Source organism: Arvicola amphibius, chromosome 12 (genome assembly GCF_903992535.2).
Source record: "Arvicola amphibius chromosome 12, mArvAmp1.2, whole genome shotgun sequence".
Lineage (NCBI taxonomy): Eukaryota > Metazoa > Chordata > Mammalia > Rodentia > Cricetidae > Arvicola > Arvicola amphibius.
In genome coordinates, this window is record NC_052058.2 from 63,231,355 (window position 1) to 63,251,676 (window position 20,322).

Consider the following 20,322-nt stretch of genomic DNA (forward strand, 5'->3'; position numbering starts at 1 on the left):
TCAATGGATGAATATGTGAATGATTAAAGGAGAAATATTTTGGGCCTCCTCATCAAATTGTTACAGTGTAAAAATTGCCTACTCCCTCCACATGTGAGGATGATTCCTCTGTTTAGTTTTAAATCACTTTTCTTCCTGGTAATGGAAGCTTATTTAAAAAAAAAAAAAAACACTTGAACACTTGGAGATTTTCCTTCTATGGTTCTACTTTTTTATAGTTAACTTTTTAATCCATCTGGCACTAAGTTCTCAATGTTATATACAAAATATTCCACTTTTTACCCAATTAGTCTGTGGTGGCTTTGTTTTTTATATACTAACTGCTGTGTAAGGGTTATTACTCAGCTCTCTTGTTTCATTGGTTAGCCTGTCCAGTTTTTCGAACTAGCATCACTATTTTAATTATGGGAAGGTTATCATGTTTTAAGATCTGAAGGGACAGGTATGTCCCATGGCTGGTTAAGTGGGGACAGTCTCTCACCCCTACGCTGGCTCACCAAACAGTGCAGCATTCTCTGGCAAGAAGACAGATTGAGGTTTACATTTTGCCTATGTTTCCAGCTCAACTCCTCTGGTTCCCATCATAATATAACTTTTTAATTATAATGCCTACATAAGAAACTTTAATAATGGGGACAGCTTCTAAGTATCTGTCAGCACCCAGCTCCAAATCAACAACGGCCTGGGAGAAGGAGAGCTATCTGAGCGCCCAGATTCTCAGACTTTCCTCTGTCCTTCTGTCCTTACATACAGGGACACTGAAAAGTATCCTGCACCCATGCTGAGGCCTCCTGTACCTCAGACTCGGTATAACTCTGGAGCTGGGAATTCCAGGATTCTCACTTACCTCCAACAGACCCTTTAGTGAGCTGACACATCCCAGAGAGGCCCTGGGGGTGACTCTGGAAGGGAGCATGGAGTACTAAAGCACTCTTTGCCTGCCCTTGCGGGAGAGTGAAAGTTTAAAAAATTACCGTGTCTGCCTCGCCCCCAGGCATCCCATCTCTGGGTTTCGGCAGCCAGCGGCAATCATCACGTTATGAATTACAGGTACCGGGCGTCGGAAGTCGTTCTGGCACGCGCTGAAGTGGTGCTGGCGAGCAGACACGCACAGAGCGGTGACAGCACAGGCTAGAAATTAAAGATTGGCGAAACGGCGGCAGTTCCAGGAAAGCCCGCAGTACTGAATGATTCCTTGCATCTAGGGGTTGATAAAGGTGACGAGTTGTCCTTAGAAAAAGTGCAGGCCCTGGAAATCAAAGCCTGTGCTGACTCACAAGACAGCCAGGAATGAAGAAAGACAGAAGTATCCTTCTTGCTGGCATCTTCCCTCCAACCCAGAGAAAGCAGGGAACACCCCCATTCACTCCTTCAAGAAGGATGTCTGCAGGCATGCTCCATACTCTCCGTAGCTGAGCTGGGAGGATGAAAGAAAGACAGAGTGACTCCTGAGGGGTTTTCTTGCCTGGTCAGGAGAGAAGGCATCCCATGGACTCCTTGTGTGAGCATCTCCCCTGATCCCATGGACTCCTTGTGTGGGAATCTCCTCTGATCTCCCATTCCAACTCTATCCCTGAACCACCTTCAAACAAAGAATAGATTGGATGTTCAACCCCAGAAGAGTATCAGCTATTGTGTATTCAATTGTTTATCTCTTGAATCTATCTTGGATCCAGACAGGAGAATGATTTGCTCAGGTTTTCTCAGCTTCAGAGCAGCAAAGGGGTAAAAGTACTTTTCTCTTCCACAATTCTCCATTTAAAGCATAAGGCTGCTCCTAGCCCGGTGCCAAGCTTCAGAAGGCAGCACTCAGTCTATGAGGCAATCCCAGAAATATGCGGTGAACATGTCTGTGAGACGGATGATACTTGGGGAGCCCAGGTAGGAAGGGAGCTGGGATTCATATGCTCTGAGCTCAAACTGCTCTTTCTTCTTCATAGCCATGAGGACGTAAGTCACCGCCTTAATCTGAGGTTCCTCTTCTCATTTGTAAGATGCCGACATGGTGTTTCTTCCTAAATTTGTGTTTAAAGAAATAAAAATCATACGTACTGAACACTCAGTCAATGTCTTAGGGCATTGGTTGCGTTGCATCACTAGGGAGGATTTCACCGTTTAGTTATGTATGATGCTCTCAGATGGGATATGGTCCTGTACCCACCTCACACCTCTCTTTGTACTTTTCTAGTTTGGAGCCCTGGAGGAGCAGCACGGAGTGGGAGAGCGTGGCGAGAGAATGAAGACACTAACCGCCTGGGAGAAGCATGAGGTGGCAGCGCAGCTCTCAGTTTAGAGGGCTTTGGCCGGAGGCCGCCCCATGGGCAGTCCTGCTAGCACTTGGCGTGCCCGGGTGGGTGCTGACTGCCTCAGCCACCGTGGCCGCTGTGGTCCCGGAACAGCATGCCTCCTCGGCTGCACAGGCTCCCCTGGACTGGCTGCTCACAGACAGAGGCCCCTTCCACCGCGCCCAAGAGTATGCTGATTTCATGGAGCGTTACCGGCAGGGGTTCACCACCAGGTACAGGATCTACAGGTGAGTGGAGCTCACCTATGGAGCACCTGTGTGCACCTATGGAGCACGCCATAGGCAGTGTCCAGCTGGTGTGTCAAGCCTGAAGTTCAAACTGATCAGAATGCTCTCAAGCTGAACTAGAAGTGAATTATGGAGAAACATTGGGCAGGGAAATAAACCTGTGCCATGTTTTATTTTTGTTTTTGTTTTTGTTTTTGTTTTTACTTGTTTGGCTCTTTTTCGTGTTTTGTTCTTTTGAAAGAAAACACACAAACTAGAAAACCTGCTGATGCCTCCTGGGGACTTAGAAAAAACGCTTTCTATTTATAGATTGTTCTGCTTATAAATTGAGGACAAATCAGAAGGCATGCAGACAGCCTGTGGCCCAGGCTGCAGTGGGTCAGAGTCAAATACTGGGCCCTGTTTCAACTAAAGGGTTAGGGACTTTTATGAGTTGTAATTACTTAGTCATGCAAATGAAGGAAGGGAAGTTTCCCTAGTGCCTCAGGGGTTTGGGGAGCCTGAAGGGTTAGGCTCAAACCTACCTTCACCTTTGACAACACAAATGCTCTGCTAACTTTGGCCATGGGAAGAGGCTCATCTCTAGGAACAACCCCACGTGAAAGGCAAATGGGTGTGTCTAGTTGGTCCATAAGAGGTCGGAATAACACATATTCCTGGGTGCTAGACCACACTGCGAAAGTGGAAAGCTCCTCAACCTACTGACCAGGCAAGGCTAGGGTTCACACAAGCTCATCTCTGGTTTCAGATTTCCCTTGCACTTTGACATCCTTGCCCCTCTGCCATCTCTCTCTTTCTCCTTGCTGATCTTTTCAGCATTACAAGCCACCTGATTTTTTTTCTCTCTACTTAAAAACATTTATTTTCTAAATTAGTTTGTTGTTCTTGTAAGTTTTTCAAAACAGGGTTTCTCTGGCTGTTCATGAATTCACTCTGTAGACCAGGCTGGCCTCAAACTCTACCACCTGAGTGCTGGGATTAACGGTATGAGCCACCATACTCAGTGTCTAGACCAGTTTTAATGCAGATTAATAGGAAGAAAATATGGAAAAGCAAAAAGGGAAACAGAAACACAAAACCACTCATGCTTTTTAGCACCTAGACATTTGCTCATATTTTAGGCATATGCATTTCTAGTAATGAGTATACTTTTAGACTTAGCACTTAAATTTTCACCTAATTAATTTGATTGTGTTTTTATAATTCTCTTTCTGTACATGCATGTGTGCATGCATGCATGGGTGTTTGTGTGTGTGTGTGTGTGTGTGTGTGTGTGTGTGTGTGTGTGGCCAGCCCCACACATAACATGGTGCTCATGTGGCGATCAGAAAACCACTCTCAGGATTCAGTTTTCTCCTGCCACCTTGTGCCATCCAGGGTAGGACTCATCAGTGCCCCTGTTGATGGAAGTATCCCATGAACCCTCATTTCTGCCCTCTCCCTGACTTAAGAGGGTCCTCTTCCTCTTTTAGGTCTTCCCCTGATTTTTAGTGATAAGGAGACTGAGGTCCAGAGGAGTCATACAACTTGCAGCAAGCATACAGGGTTAGCTTCAAATAGTCATATGCAAGAGTCTGAGTTTATAGAATAGAATTTGAGATACTTGTTATTTTCCTGAGAATTTGTTTCTTTTTAACATTTAGCATAACTTTGCAGCTTGTTTAGGTTAAGATGGGGTATGAGAAACAAGGGTTCGGAGAATTATGGTGGAGGTAGAGGACAGAACAGACGCTTCTGGGGCCCAATCACGTGGTCTACAACTCTGAAAGTTGGATACAGACCAGCGGGTCAAGATCAGACAGCTGAAACGCTGGTACACCAAGGACCTTTCCATCTCTCTTCGCTGGCCATAGTTATGCACCGTGCTTAGGCCAGCCTGATTCTGGAAGAGACTGCAGCTCACATTCCTTGCTTAAGTGGGATTAGTCCTTTATTTCTTCTAAGAATATAGCAAAGATTCACACCAAATCACTGAGGGAGAAAGTAAATAACTTAGGCTCGGGTTGGTTGAATTAACACCTGCTCAGACAAAAACAGAATAGTAGAAGAACCAGAGGTAGCATTAGCTCAACCTTCAATAAGTATCTGAGGCTCTAGGCACATGTCCCCACAAATTTTCTATAAGACAAATTGGGGTGGTGGTGGTGGTGATCTTTTATCCATATTACAAAAAAAAAAAAACCAAAACTTCCATTTTAGCAGAGAGTTCTTCCAGTCCAATAAAATGAGATTTAATTTACCTTCCGTGATTTGGTGTATTTAAGCCTCACTGAAGCACTCTCTTCAGAAAAATAATTTCTATTGAGTGTATTGGAATCAAAGTCAAGTCAGGAATCCTAATATCACTATGAACTTCACAGAGCTATGGGAAAGAGAAGGACTAAGCCATTGTTTGTTTGTTTCCTTTTTCTCTTCTTGGTATTTACCAAGAATCTTCTCCCCCCCCCCCCAGCTCTAAGCCCCAGACCCAAATATGGATATCTTAGCAGCCAGTTAACGTCTGGGTGGCAGCTCAGAACTGGTCTATGGGGAGTGTCTCTAATCTCTTCTGCACCATCAACCCTCTATCAGGTAGTAATGGTTTTTCCGGTCATGTAATGTGACAAGCTCTTACACTTGTGCTGGTCAGTTTTTCTGGGGTCAGTTATTGCACATGAACTTGTACATGGGGAAGCAGTAATCGGTCATTCCAAAAGAAATGCAGTATTCTGACTTGTGACCCTTCGGTGGGGCTAGAGAAGAATGGTCACACGCCAAGGCTCCTGGAGCCTTCTGGGAGATTTGGCTTCAGTGATTAAGCAACAATGTTGCCTTTGTAGATATTGGCATGGTTCTATATTATCCCATTGGGAATTCTTTTTTTGGATCCCACAGCAGTTGCCTCTGGAAAATTCAGGACCTTGCTTATGCTGACTAAAGCAGATCACAGGAAACCAGTAAAATATACACCAAGTCAGACCCAAATTTCTCCCCTACTATTCAAAGGGGCTGAAAAGAAAAGAGTTGACAGAGAATGTCAGAAAGGCTTTGTGGAAAATTATTGTGTCTCAAGAAAAATGAGTCTTTCATTTTATCCTTTAAGGGAGCTTTTGGTACGTTGAAATCAGATGGTGTCTGTCTATGCTCTCTATATAAAAAGAGAATCAATTGATAGCAAAGAATAAGATTTCCCTAGGGGCTTGGAATGCAAGGTGTGGAGTTACTTAGCAACTGTCTCAACCACAAAAACGAAGGCCTTCCTTGCCATCTAGCTGCCAATGCTTGAGCATCAAGAGCCTACTAGTAACCCGCCTGACCCCTTAATCAACTATCAGACTAAACTCTCAATTTGAGGAGATCCTTAATCATTCCAGAATAATTTTAGTCTCTCTACTCATGGACTTCCAGAGAAAGGTGCTTATTCTGTTACATTGCTTTCTATAGGCATGGGTGCTTAAGGGTTAAGACTCTAGAGCAAGATGCCATGGATTCTAGTTGTGGAATTGAAATTTACCAGCTATATAATGTTTGGTGAACTACTTAATGGCCTTATTTCCCAGTGTCATTGTTTGTAAAGTGAAGGCAATAACAGTGCCCACCTCAAAGACTGGTATATAATTAAATTAGCTAGTTGATTCAAGGTACTTGAACTAGTGGTTAATAAATATCATTTTTTGATATTAGGTTGTTTTCGGTAAGTATTAGTCTGGGCAAAAATGGTAAGATGTGATAGGAACCATAGCTGTGATTGTTACGAAGTCTGTAGAAACCTATGCGGAACGGGAGAGTTCCTCTTGTTGTTGTTTTAAAGCACTTTACCCTTTGCCCCTCAATCTGACCCTTTACGAGGGAGGCTCTCAAATGAAGAACAATCGACACCTCTCACAATACTCTTACTGACCACAAGGACTGCTGGAGGGAGCAAGGCAACTTTTGGCCTACTTTGAAACATCACAGACTTAGATCTTGCTCCAGCAGTCAGGGGTAACAGAGCAGCAGTCCTCGGGTGTGTCCTCCAGAGGCTGATCACTGCAAGCTCCTTTATCCTGAGTGGGTGCCGCTGGGAAGAGAGTGTGTGCTGTCTGGTGAAGGCCCCGTAAATGATAAGATGATCTTGGGGCCGGGCGGTGGTGGCACACGCCTTTAATCCCAGCACTCGGGAGGCAGAGGCAGGCAAATCTCTGAGTTCTAGGCCAGCCTGGTCTACAAAAGCTAGTTCCAGGACAGGCTCTAGAAACTACAGGGAAACCCTGTCTCGAAAAAAAACAACAAAAAAAAGATGGTCTTGGCATTTTCCCTAAAAGCTTTAAAATCCACTGACTAGCCTCTCAGCATTTGTTTCTCCCATAGAAACATAATCTGAACCATCGTCCCACTTCTTAGACACCATTTCTCAACAGCCTTCTTAGACAAGCTGTAGAAATGGAAATCCTGTCTCCAGTTCCATTTGTGACCCCCCCAACTGCCCTCACCTTTGATTCACTTTATAGTCCCACACTATAGTAAACACTTAAGTGCCTAACCTCTCACAGCCATGCTATAAGGCAGAAAGAGCCTATTAGGGTCTTCGGCACCGAGATAGAGTTGTTCAAGGTCAGAGAGGTAGCCAGTCACAGCCAGAAATAGCACTGGGGCTCCTGGCTTGAAGTCTCCTGCTCATTACTCTAGCCCACGCCACTTCCCTTTGACTGCTAAGTGCATCTTCATCATAACACACAACCTAATCAGACCCCTAAATTGAGATGATGCAAATGTAAATATGGTTTCTCGAAACACTCTAGCAGTAATGTTCCATTCTCTCTCTTCTACAAATCAAAGTAATGAGCAGTCTGGTTTTTTTCCTTTAATTTCTTTTTGTATTAAAGTTTTAATAGAGAGATAATCATGGGATTGGAAAAAATCCAAGCCTCTATGATAAAACACTTAAAACTAAGAGAGAATATATTAAAATTAAGAAAGTTGGAAATCATGCAGAACACTGAACATAATATGGTGGTTGGGAGAAAAGCAAAGCCAGACGTGAACCCAGACTGTTGGCCTTACCACCTCTGCACACACCTCTCTTTTTGAACAGGAATGATCTAGGTTACATTGGAAGTCTGAGATGAAAAGAAAACAAGCCATTAAACAAATAATTGCATTGACAGATGAGACATTGTATTCTAGAAAAACTCCACAAATTTCTAGACTCTCAGAAGAAACAGCTTAAAACCAAGTTCATGTAGGATACACAGAAGTAGCAGCCAAGCATGTGGTGGTTGTGACAAGAACTTTCCAGCAGGAAGCACAGTGATAACCCTGAAATAACACAATCCAGTTGGAATCAAACAGGATGCAAAAAGGGATCTGGTAATAAAAGGTGACGACAGGAAGGACCAAGTATTTGATTTACATATCTGAATTTGTTGTCTGTGGATTAGACCCATTGGCATCTCCTGAGAGTTTATTAAGAAGACAAACCCCTCCAGTCTCTCCCCAGACCCACAGAATCAGAATCGGCATTTGAACAAGCTTCAAATCAGCCTTGAAGCTTGAGGAGTACTGCACTGTTCACACTCAGTGTGTGGAGCTGAGAGAACAAGAATGACCATGACCATGCTGTAGAGCCCAGCTTGGTGGCACATCCTGTAATCCCAGCATCATGAGGCTGAGGCAGGAGGATCACAAGTTTAAGGCCAATTTGTACCTGCATACAAAGACCTTACCCCCTGCCAGAGACCAGCTTCGACAAAAATATCACTTACCAGGGTAGGGGCATGGAAATTAGAAAAGTAGTAAAGAGAATGAAGCCACGAATGAAAATAATAAAACAGAAAACATAGGATAGTCCCAGAAGGGTGTTCCAGTGAAGACTAAAATCACCTGCATTTAATTTCCATTTGCTTAAAATACCTGACCCCAAAAGGTAGGAGTAAGATTAAAAAAAAAAAAACAAAAAAAACCCTGCATTAACAGGATACAAGAAAATAAGCATACCAGTTGAAGGTTGTGGGCTACATTCTTAAACATTCTGTTGCAAGAACAAGACAAGTAACGCTCACACCCTAGACCAAAACATTCTGTAGGCAAACCACTCCCTGGGTGGAATTCATTGCGCTCTCCCTAAGGGAGTAGGAATTTAGTTGGATCCTTAAACTTTTGTTTGAGGTAGAAACATCTCTATACCTGAAATATAAGGTCTGGATATTAGCTACACCTGTTGACAGTAACCTTAAGAGAGCAGAACTCTCTGACCTAAATCTAGGTGGGACCTTTGTTTGAGATAGAAACAGACAATAACGTTGAAGGAATAGAAGTAAGTGCCAACTCTCTGACCTTGGGTCAGAGTGGACTGGCAACAACTTCTAGCAAGCTGAAACTCTCTGACTGTCAGACAAGGTGGAGATAGGCTCACATTTTTGGGCCTCCATAATCCGCAAAACAAAACCAAGGGCAAGGATGACTGGGATAGATGAGGAGAAATGCTTGTATAGGAAGTCACCGTCCCTCACGGTGCATCTGCAGAGGAGAGTATGAACAGAAACTGTTACTAATGGAAGGGAATAGCAGTTGAGGGAGGTTAAATTTAGGAGTCATTAGTACCAAGGCACATGAACTAATAAGAATAGTTGTAGCAGCTTGGAATAAAACTTTAGAAGCAGGAAAGCTGCAGGGCCTCAGAGCAGCCTGTGGGCGCCTCCTGGGAGATGGGGAGGCGAAGAGCAGAGAGCAGCTGTGGATGCAATCACAGGAGGAGCACCAGAGCTGATTTATCATCCAGACCATGTCTCGACGACTAGCAAATACTGATTTGGATAAACAGCGAACCTTGGGAGAGGCACCACTGCCAATTAAGAGATCACGATCCACATAAATAAATGGCAACCAAAGGCAACCTCAGTGTGCTTAGGTCCATCCCAGAGATTTCTTAGGCATTCATTACAGCAAGTGAGATAGAGAAAGCTTGTGTTATCATGCTGCTGCAGGACTCCCGAAGGAACCATGGCCTCAGGAGCATAATAGGCAATAGAAATAGAAAGAAATTTCTGGAGAAAGACCAGAACCCAAGAAAACTGACTGATCTCCAAAATCATTACTCGGTTTACATTTTGGTTACATGGAGCTTGTTAATACAGAAGATGGAAAGGGATATTCATCAACTGGTGTTGTGATTCAAAGCTGATCACACTTTGAGGCATATGGCAAGGATGAGTTTGCAGTCCTGGTTACAGACACACTCTCTCAGATGAGAGGAATGAGGACACAGGAAAAGACTGGACAAAATGGTTTAGAAATTGCAGTATCTAAAACTGGGGTGGTGACTAACTGAATAACCATTCCAACATCAATGTTAATCTAGATTGTAGACCCAACATAAGGCATTTGGTATATCAAGGAATTTTATTCTGGAAATGTCTAGAAGTTGAGCTTCAGCATGTTCTCCTTCTGCAAACTCTTGTCTGCTGTTGTGAAAACCTGCCACCCCTGCATTGCACACCTATATGAAGTCCTGAAATTTGAGGACTAATTGAAAATGTGTACTGTTCTCTGAGAGCAAGGTTATAAAGACACAACCCTGAAGTTCAGAGGAGAGCAACTGGGATTTCGACAGACATTTTAGAGAGATAGCTCTGCTTAGTGTTTCACTGGATTTCATGAAATAACAAACCATGAAATAAGGGGACATAGCTTTTGACTGGATTGGATTTCTAGGTGAGTTCATTTGGAGAGAGTGCTCAATTATTTGGCATGCATAGGTTTGGGGACTGGTAAAGTTGAATGTTTAGATAAGCCCTGGTGGGTGGCTGGAGAATCTGCTGGGGGAGAACTGATGGGGTGGGGTTACAGACCCTGGGGAGTACAAGTGGTTAGGTCTCAGGCAGCCAATCCCATGTGGCAACTATGAATGTCAAGACATGTAAGACTATGGCCCTCCTCTCATTGTTCTTACATATTTGCTTCAAAAATGTTCAAAGTATCTTTTTGACACTGTTTTCTTATAGGGTGCAATTTTAAAGATTTCTCAGAAGTAGGGGCATGCCATTTTATAACATTGGGGGTATATTAAGCCAACTAAAAGTACTTCTGTGAACAAAGAAGATAATGCCAAATGAAATTCTTCCTGTTTCTACTTTGAAAAAATGGATTGTCAGTACTTACCTGGTGAGAAAATAGCAAGTAGCTCTTTAAAGTTCTATAATGCTAGGTGTTCAAATGCAAAACTAGCATCATTTGTGCTTAAAGCATGGATGCAAGCAATCTTGTCACATCACACATTTGCTCATGAGGTCTTTACCCAAATACTTATGGAGCCTCTCTTGTCAAAAGCATCCTAGGCATTATAACAGGGTACAAAAGAGAGAAAAATAGGATCCTAATGATTTCTAGAGAATCAGGAGCAGTTTGAGTAACAGAAAAGACACTGGAAAACACACCAAGACATAGCTCCTCAAGATCTAAGAGGAAGATAACATGGAACAGCTGGTAGAGAGAGATGGTTCATGGTTTCTAAGCTAGAAAGCCAGGCCCAAGTTTCCCCCAGAACATAATGATTGTTATCCCAAATACACCCATTCCTTTTAGGGTCATCTCCAAGTTGAGTTAAGATTACAAGAGTAGAGGAAAAATATGAAAATTAAAATGTGCAAGAAATGAAGGAAGACTTGGGAGGAGAGAGAGTTCTGTGGTAAAGTGCTTGCCCTACCAGCATGAGGACCTCCTGACCATGATTCCTCAGAACATACATATAGCTGGGCTCAGTGAGTATTTCTGTTTACCAAAGCTTCCATGGGAAAATAAGAGTCAGAGCCATGAGAACCCTCGGGAGCTCCTGGATCAGATAGCCTGGTATCTATGGTGGGAAACAACAAGAGACCCTGTTTCAAAAAGGTGGAAATCAAGTACCTGTGATTGTCATCTGAACTCTGCCCTCTTGTCTAGCATTTATAGTGCCCACCTGCTCTTACAGACACCAAAGAAAGAGAAGAAAAAAAAGAAAGAAGGGGAGCTACCGGGGTGGCCAGGGAGGGAGATCAGGATCACTTACGTTTTCAGACAAGATTTAGTAGAGAGATCTTGAGTCAGTCAGACAGAGAAAAAGATTAAATCTTTGCTACAAGAAATAATTAATTTTATTCATGAATGAATTGTTACTTGCAGATACTCTAGAGCAGGGAGGAAGAGTGCCTCCAGAAACTGTCACAACACAGACACAAGCAGACAGGGACACTGGCTAGTCACGTGCTCCTTTTTCTTCTCTTTCTTTTTTTCATCTTTCAAGAGATGAGCTTTTTCTGGGTCAGAGATTCTCATTTTTTTGTGTGTCTTTATTCAGCATCTGCTGCATTTCTCCCATCTCAGAGCTTCCCACATCTCCCACCAGAAAATTATTTCAGTACACAGAGCTTGGAACAGAGAGTGGCCCACAACAAGGCCTTTGAACACGAGGCACCTATTTAGCATCTAAGTGAGCTGAAGCCACAAATGCTGGGGGGATAGGGGAAAGGTCCAGGCACAGGGAGATCAGCCCTCCAGGAAGGCCACTAAATGAAAGCTGTTCAGTGTGGCACTAAAAGACCCCCGCGAGCCTGTGAGAGGACTTTGCCTCCAGCGTCAATTGCCCAGCTTCCTCTGCAGGATCAGAAACAGCTGAACATACTACAAGATGGTAAAGGCAAGTTTGCCAATCAAGATTTAGACATCAGAGTGAGATTGGGGAGAGGGGGTCCTAACCCTTCCATCTCATCCCTGTCCTAAGCTAAAGACAATTGGAACTGACTTATTCAGCTGACTGGTTGACCCAGTCTTAAGGGAAATGGAGCTGGTCTCAATGGGTGACATATACGGGAGGGCAGATGAGTGGTCTGTGAGGAGGGGCAGAGAGCCAGAGGGTTGTCTACTGCCTGAGGCTGGAGTGTCCCAAAGACAGCAGGCATCAGTGAGCAGATTGCTTACTGCATAGCCTTCGCTACACAAGGATCACTCCAAAGAAGAGCCTCTCTCCAGTCTCCTGATCTTACTGTGGGAAGCAATGGGTGAGGGGCAAAGAAAATTGCTGGTTCTGCAAGAACCACCATAACTGGTTGAATGTTTTTCTCAGTTTTAAAATATCTATTTTTAATTTAAAGACACGTAAATGAGTCGTGTCTCTGTCTCCTCTGTCTGTGCACACATGTGTGCCTGCAGAGGCCATAAGAGGACATCAGATCCCCTGGGACAGCAGTCACAGATGGTTGAGTGCCCCACAATATGAGTGCTGAGCTGGGACCCCAACTCCAGCCCTTCTGCAAGAACAGAAAGTGCCCTTAATCCCTGAGCCCTGTCTCTAGCCTAGCACTGTGTTTTCACATAGAGAAAGAAAGCAAGGAATGCTCTCTTCACTAATATTAATGATATTCATAAATAAGAGCTAATATAAACATTCAACATTTGTGCATGGATGTGTGCTGTACATATTACATGTGGGTTTACACACGCTTGTGCCTTTGTGTAGTGACCAGAGCGATCGAGCATCTTCACTTGTTTTCTGCCTTATTCACTGAGATATAGTCTCCCACTATACCAGGAGATGACTCTTTTGGAAATGGTGGTGGCTAACAACCCTCAACAATCTTCCTGTTTTCATCACCTTCCAGCTCTGGGGTGGCATGCAAGAAACTTGCAGTCACACCTGGCATTCACTGTGGATGCTGAGATCTGAATTCAGTTCCTCACACCGTGTAGCAGGTTACCTACCAAGTCATCTCCCCAGCTCAACATTCAACATCCATTACTTTAAAACCTTCTAATAAGAATTCTATGAGGGTGTGCTCTTTGTACACCCATACAATGGGTGAAGATCCTGAACTTTAAAGGCTGTCTCACAGCCACCAGGAAGTTTCAGTGCTCATAGGAAGCCTGACTATTCAATGATCATTGTGCAGTTAAAAAAATCATCCGAGCTAGGAATACTTAATATTCCCAGAGAAATTATGCCCCACCATATCGACATGCAATCTCTCTCCCTTTTAGCATCCCAGTGGAGTCTTGACATAGTGAAGACAGGCCTCAAGGGGCTGTAAGGTGCCTTGTCCTACCTTGAGTTCCGCAATCCCCACTTTCCACTAGAATTCCCCATCTGCACTCAGGCACTGGGGAACCCCGAGCTAGAGGAAGCCACGCTGGGTTCTCCTGAAACAGTCGCCCCACGGCAAGTTCTGTATGTGTGAGCTTCGCACCACTGTATTTTTCCACACGGATACAGTGTAAATCAGATTTCTGTAAACCGGATCTTCTACTGGAGGGGCCCTTAATGTCATTTCCCGGATACAATATCTTATTTCTTGCCTGGCAATGGCTTATAAAAATTCAATGATAAGTAAATTTGAGTAAATCCCTGGTCCTAACTTTTAGGAGCAGGTAGACACTGATTTACAAATATACATGTCCATTTGGAAGCATCTTGTATTTCAAGGGCTATCTATAGAAAACCAAAGGAAACTTGCAATACTGCAAATATTCTGTTATTTGGGAAATTGCAAATTTGGTTTAAAAGTTGTTTTTTTTTAATAGGTACAGTCAAGGTTTCTAGTATGTGTTTGGACGGTCCTGCTTGACATCACTTCCACACTACCCTGTACTGTTAGATGGGAGAGTGAGAGGGGCCTAGGTTGGGAGTCCTGTGCCTGTCTTATAATCTGCAGCATTGCTGTGCCAAGATTTCATCACCCCACTCCTACCAGGCTCTCCCCCAAACCAGAGATTTACCTGTTCTCCCCCAGCTCTGCAGAGAGCAAACTCTTCAAGTCCGTGACTCAGAGTGAACACCACGTCTCACTCCCTGGGCAGGAGGCTCTGAGGGAAAGGAACACTGTGCAGGCAGAACGTTCATTACAACCCCAGGGCCTGGGAGAATTCTCATTTTCCTAGTGTGTCAGGAGAGCCTGGGGCTCACCTGGGGACGTGCTAGTGACGAAGGAAGGACAGGAAAGAAGGTTCTTTGGGGAATGACTTCTTGTGGATGCACAGAGGCGTGTAAACACCTAATGATCCCTTGCCATGGGCTACATCATTGGTTTATTAGTAACAGAGGTAAACTTTGGCAGGGAAACCAAACTCTTACTTGCTGGTCCTGTATCTGTTCTAAGTTATTAATTTGATTAAGGGGGCATGGGGAAGCAAGGAGGCAGTAAGAATCTTTCAAAGTAGGCCTGGTTCATGAAATAGTCGCGTGCAAGTGTGACTTCATAGAAAAAAAATGTGACATGAGGCTGACAATATGGTTTTTGGTTTCTGCAAGAACTAAAAAAGCCATTTGCATTCTGGCACTTGAATGTCACAGCCAGAGCAGAAGCTTAGAACTGAGGACTATGGGGATTATGAGCTTGAGACGAGGAGCCAAATGTGCACAGAGAGTATCTGGGTGAGCAAGGAAGTCTGATGACATGAAATGGCTCACCACAAGAACTAAGTAATACTTGGATGTCTGAATTAGAAGGAAACTCCAAAATCACTCATTTCCCAACTAGCATGGACAACCAGTTCTAGAGTCTCACAATGGTGGTTAAACGGCTTGGCTGGAGCAGTTCCCAGTTCAGTGATTTACTGAAGCCCATTTCCTTTCAGCAGGAGCTTTAAAAAAAAGAAACTATGATGCTCTGTCGCTCTCTCTCCCTTCCTCCTACCTTCCTTCTCTCCCCTCTCGCTCTCTCTCCCTTCTTCCTACCTTCCTTCTCTCCCTTCCTTTCTCTTCTCTCTCCCCCGCCCTTCTTCTCTCCTTTTTAATATCCTTTTCTCTTCCTTTTTTTTTTTTTTGTCTTTCTTAGAGAGATCCCTACTCCACAGCCCAGGTAGAGTGGAACTCACTATGAAGCCAATGCTGAAACTCAAACTCATGGCCATCCTCCTGTCTCAGTTCTCAGATGCTATGAAGATCTTTCTGAAATGGAATCTGCTTTTCTCCCCGTAATGTCACTGACTACTCTTGACTGTGTTCACTTCTCTTGGCTAAGCCTAAGCCATTCCATGTTCCTCACAGCGCACCCCCAGAGGTTCATGCCTTCTCCTCCCTCTCCCAACACACACATCCTCTCCTAAGCTGTTCTTGTTTATTTTACCCCAACACTCCAAGTTTTATCTCTCTTCCTAAAGAAAACAAATGGAATTTATTTTGACAAGATTCTCTGTTTAAGCCAATTCTAGCTCCCAGGGACTATCCTTGTTTGCTCACTTCCGGAGTTCTTAGGAACTGCCACAGATCAGTGTCTGTTGCCCATGTTAGAGCTTCTGACAGCCAACTTTTCTTCTTCAAAGCATTCTCTGTAGTTCTGGATTGTGAGCAGTGCTGGCTCTAGGTCATAGGCACGCATCAGGACATAGGGTCATACCTTAGGAGCTGAAGTACTACAGCTGTCAGAGTTGGAAATATGTAAAGAAATGAGGAGAAAATCTAGAAAGTTTTTGTTCAAGTTCAATGTAGGGAAAATGTTCTGACTTTTGTTTTCCAGCTTCTATAAATATCCCCACCCGCATCCAGTTTGCTCTGACTTTGCATACCTGGGCTTAATCTCTGTGGTAAACCGATGACCAGAACAAAACTTGTCCTACTGCACTCCTGTGTCTCTTATGGTCCTTCCTGGTAGGAGCAGCCATGCCTCTGCTGAGACTGCCACCTCTACTCTAACCTTGCCCCATCCAAACTGTGTGGTTTCAAGTCCAGCCTTCTCCCTTCTCCTGGATTCAACACTGACCACTTGTATTTTTGTCTTCATCTGAACTCTATCTTGTCAATTGGTCCCTCTGACCCAAAAGATACATCTCAAACCTATTTCCTTATAAAATTCAGGTTCAGCTTCATCTAGTCCTTCTTCCACCAGTAGTCAATGGGTACTAAACTCAAGCCATTGAGTTCTCATTTCCATGGCTCCAGCCCTAATGCATAGCTAGAGATCCATCCAGGCACCCGAGGCTTATTTGGCAACATGTCTTTCTGTGTGTCATGTCCTCTTCCTGCAAAGCTATTTCCATATCTTCCTGCTGAGTTCCTACACACCCTCCAAACAAATCCACTTTGACTCTTGCCAGAAGGCTGGCTGGTTACTTCTATCAAGATTCCCCATCTTCTTATTTCTGTAACAGCTCTCACAATTGTGTGTGCTTATTTATCTTTTTTTTTTTTTTTTTTTTTTTTTTTGTCACTTGTCTGTGAGATCTTTTGGGCAAAGAATACATCTTATATCACCTTCCTGTTTCAGCACCACATCTACACCATAGAAAGACAGAAAAAGAGGACAAAACCATTCAGTAGCAGTTGGATCGTGTGGGACTGAATTAGATGCAGCCTACAGAAGTGGTTGAAACTCAAGGCTCTTGAATAGGCTTCCTGGATTTCTGCTGCAGCTCTGATAGATGCGTAGCATTGTATAAGTGGCTTTGGCATGCCTGAGCTTCATTTTCTCAACAGTAAATCTGGTAGAATAGCAATACTTTAATTACTCGGAGATTACTAAAATTAGATTTGTTGTACTTCAAGATAGATGATTAGTATCTGTGTATGTGTGTGAGGGAGGTAAATATGGAAAATACCAGAGTGGTAAATCTAAACAAATGTGTGAGGAGAAAGTGTGGAGAGGTTTTCTTAGAAAGAGCAGAGAGGAGAGGTAGTCTCCCTCTGTCAAACTTGTTTTACTAAATGGAAATCCAAGCATAAATCAAATTTATCGCTTCAAATCTATGCACTACTCACTTTAACTGTAGCATGAGTTAATCTTTTGATTTTATAGTTATAGGACAGTTTAAAATAAATCCTTCATGGCTATGGTGCTCTCACTGTGGAGACCTTCCCCAACAAGATTCACACATCAGAGCCACAAGACCAATGCCATTTTCCACGTGTATCCAAAAGGCTAGAAGAGAGAACCGATGAGCTGAGTAGTGGAGGCCCACCTGCTTGGCCATACAGACTGCACACATAATAAAGGTCACCAAAACAGACCCTTGCTAGTTTGAGAATAAGATTCAACAATATTTCACCTGGTTGAAAAATCAGGCCGATGTAATTCAGATAGTATTAGTAGGAGCAGGCTAAGTGCGGAAACAAACTCACAAATCTTGACAGCATGATAGTCTACCCTTTTCTGCTCATTTACACCAAAATATAATTTATAGGAAGGATTCAAACAGATTGCTTGAGGACTTCATTCTAAGCTGAGACTCTCTTGACCTAAGTGACTTTGCCATTCCTCGAGGCCTGATATCCAGCTTTCTTCCGGATCCTCATAGATGAGGAAAGAGAACACATGAAGAACTGGACGGGAGTTTTGTCCTCTAGGCCTGTGCTCACCTTCTATTGTGTAGAATTCAGTTACATGGCTAAGCATGAAGAGAAATTCATGGGTGTGGGGAGCAGGGAGGCTTGACCATCTGTGAGTCCAAGACAGAAAATGGAAATAGCCTACAGCACAACTTTATAATCTCTTCCACAAAGGGTGGAATGTAAGAAAGTAGAATACACAGTCCCAAATTTAAGTTGAAAATGCCGGCTTCACAAATTAGGATATAGGTGACCTTCCTTCAGTGTGTCCTATGACAAAAAGGCTAGATCTTTCAGGTGACATAGGGCGCTGGGTGATCACAAAATCACTGCTATATAACCATGCCTTTATCTTTAGAAATGATACACAAAATGATATGGCTCAGTAGAATCACTCACATATAAGGACAGAACTTATTTCTCAGTTACATTGTTATACAATAATGCATTATCCTTAGAAATGATACGGTAGTCAAGCAAAAGAATAATGGGAAGGCCGAGACTAGAAAGAACAGAGACTTCATCACTTGGCAAACTGTGTGTCCTTGATATAGACACTGAAATTCTTATCTGCTACTTCAGATATGAAATAGAACAGAAACGCTTGGTATGTATTATTTAATAATTACCACTATTACGCAGATAAAATAGAACAATATTCAGTAGGTTAAAATGGTCATTTCTTCAGATCATGTATGTGTATTGACTGCAAGAGCTTTGCCTCATGCTTAAGATCGGCAAGAGGTCATTAGGTCTGTCTCCTAATGGTTCCACGCACCGCGCCCCTCTGTCTGCGTTTGGTGCGCTTTTACCCAGTTACCGAGATTCGGGTAAGGGGCTGGAGGTTAAAATACACAGACACATACAGACAGAGAGACAGAGACACGGGTCATCCTTGAATTCCCCAAGAATGCCCCCTTTATTGTGTTCAGGGGCAGATTATATAGAGATAGCCACTCCCCAGCCAAACCCACCAGAAACCACTCTCCTGCCATCAGGAACCCCTGAAGGTCTCGTGCTCAGAGCAGCTGTAGGCACTCAGATCGGGGATTACAAGAAATTCAGGATCTGGGGTCTCACTGCTCCCAACATCGTGGTACTTATTTTAGGGTCAAAGCTAAAAGAAGAGAACTAGAAGAATACCCCGAGAGTGTGATTTTCCTAGAGAGGATAGAGGAGCAGCTGAGAGAGAGATGATAGATAATGGCTCTTGAGGAAACATCCAGGAATGGTCACACGGTCTCTTATGACTTCATTCCTTTGCCCAAAGCAAAGTAATACAACCACAGTCTGAATATATGGGGTTGAGAAATAAATTCTACTCTGAGAAGTGACTGGTTCTATTGAGCCATATATTGAGGACCTAAAACAGGCACGATCGAGGACTCAGTCTACTATAGTGACATTTGTATGATCTCCATAAAGGTTTTAAAGCATGTAAAACATCCAGTCCCATTCCTGGTGACATAGAGACACAGTGAAGACTGGACCCGAGCTAATGTTCAAGAAGAGCATGTGAGAGATGATGGTGATGACGCAGTCAGTGTACTGTCACTTGCCTCCAGTGAACCCTCGCTGTCTCGGAACACATCCGTCTGAGGGTGTTTAGAAAGAAATGCATTGACAAAGTCAAGTGCGAGAAGTAAAAGTTGAACATCAAGGGCTAGAGATGTGAATATTCTTATAAGAACTAATAGTTGGCCAAAGAAAAGGATCCTGTATAGAAAGCAAATGCAGCTAAATAGAAGATGGTCTATCTCATTTCAATATGACTAAATTTTTAAGAGTACTGGAAGGAACTCCAGCCTGTGGGAATTATCTTGAAGTGAAAAGACTAACAGGAAGTGAGGATGGAGCCTACTAGGGAGAAGGCTAGGATGGACTGTGGTCTTGCTGAGAAACAAGCTCCACAGGAGGTGAGCCATGGGGAGGAGGGTCACTTTCCCCACAGGTGAACAGGTGAGCTTTAGAAGAGCAGGCTGAGTGGTCAAGGCAAAGATGGGGTTTCTGGGCCTGGACAGCACTTGGTATCCTGTTCAGTCCTTTCTGGCCTTATGATTTCACTGGCCCTTCACTGCAAATAATCTATTGCATTTCGTGTTAATTCCACAGACATGCCATTTCTGGTGCCCTCTTCACATCCCTAAGCTCTAAAGGGCAGTGTGACTCACCAAACAGTCATCTCTTCTCCTCCTCTAAGCTTGACTCTCCCTTCCCCACCTCTTCCAATCAGCCTTAATTAAACTGTTTGAAAGCTGCAGCTTGATTTTAATTAGAGCAAAATTGAAAAGATTAGAATGAAATTGGCCAATCATTGTTTACGGGCCGTTGTTTGAGAACACAGCAGGCTGCTAAATTACCTCCATGCCAGGCTTCTTGAGTTCTTCCAGACAGTGAGGACAGGGCACTAGAACATCAAGGAAGTACAACCCTCATGTCCGCTTTTGTACTTTCAAGGTTGTAGGGGCTGAGGTCATATTTAACTCAATGATTTCAAAATGAAAGCTTTATTGCCTGGGGATCCCTCCTATATAAATTAGCA

The 20,322-nt window shown here is 43.5% G+C and overlaps 1 protein-coding gene across 1 annotated transcript in view; it reads left to right on the forward strand.

Annotated features, from left to right (window-relative positions):
* The first annotated feature begins 2,264 nt into the window (after positions 1 to 2,264).
* Positions 2,265 to 20,322, forward strand: part of Brinp2 (BMP/retinoic acid inducible neural specific 2) — a 47,214-nt gene continuing 29,156 nt past the window's right edge. Inside the window, exon 1 of the mRNA XM_038350031.1 lies at positions 2,265 to 2,533. Coding sequence (XP_038205959.1) covers positions 2,265 to 2,533 — 269 coding nt within the window. The remainder of the gene's footprint in view (positions 2,534 to 20,322) is intronic.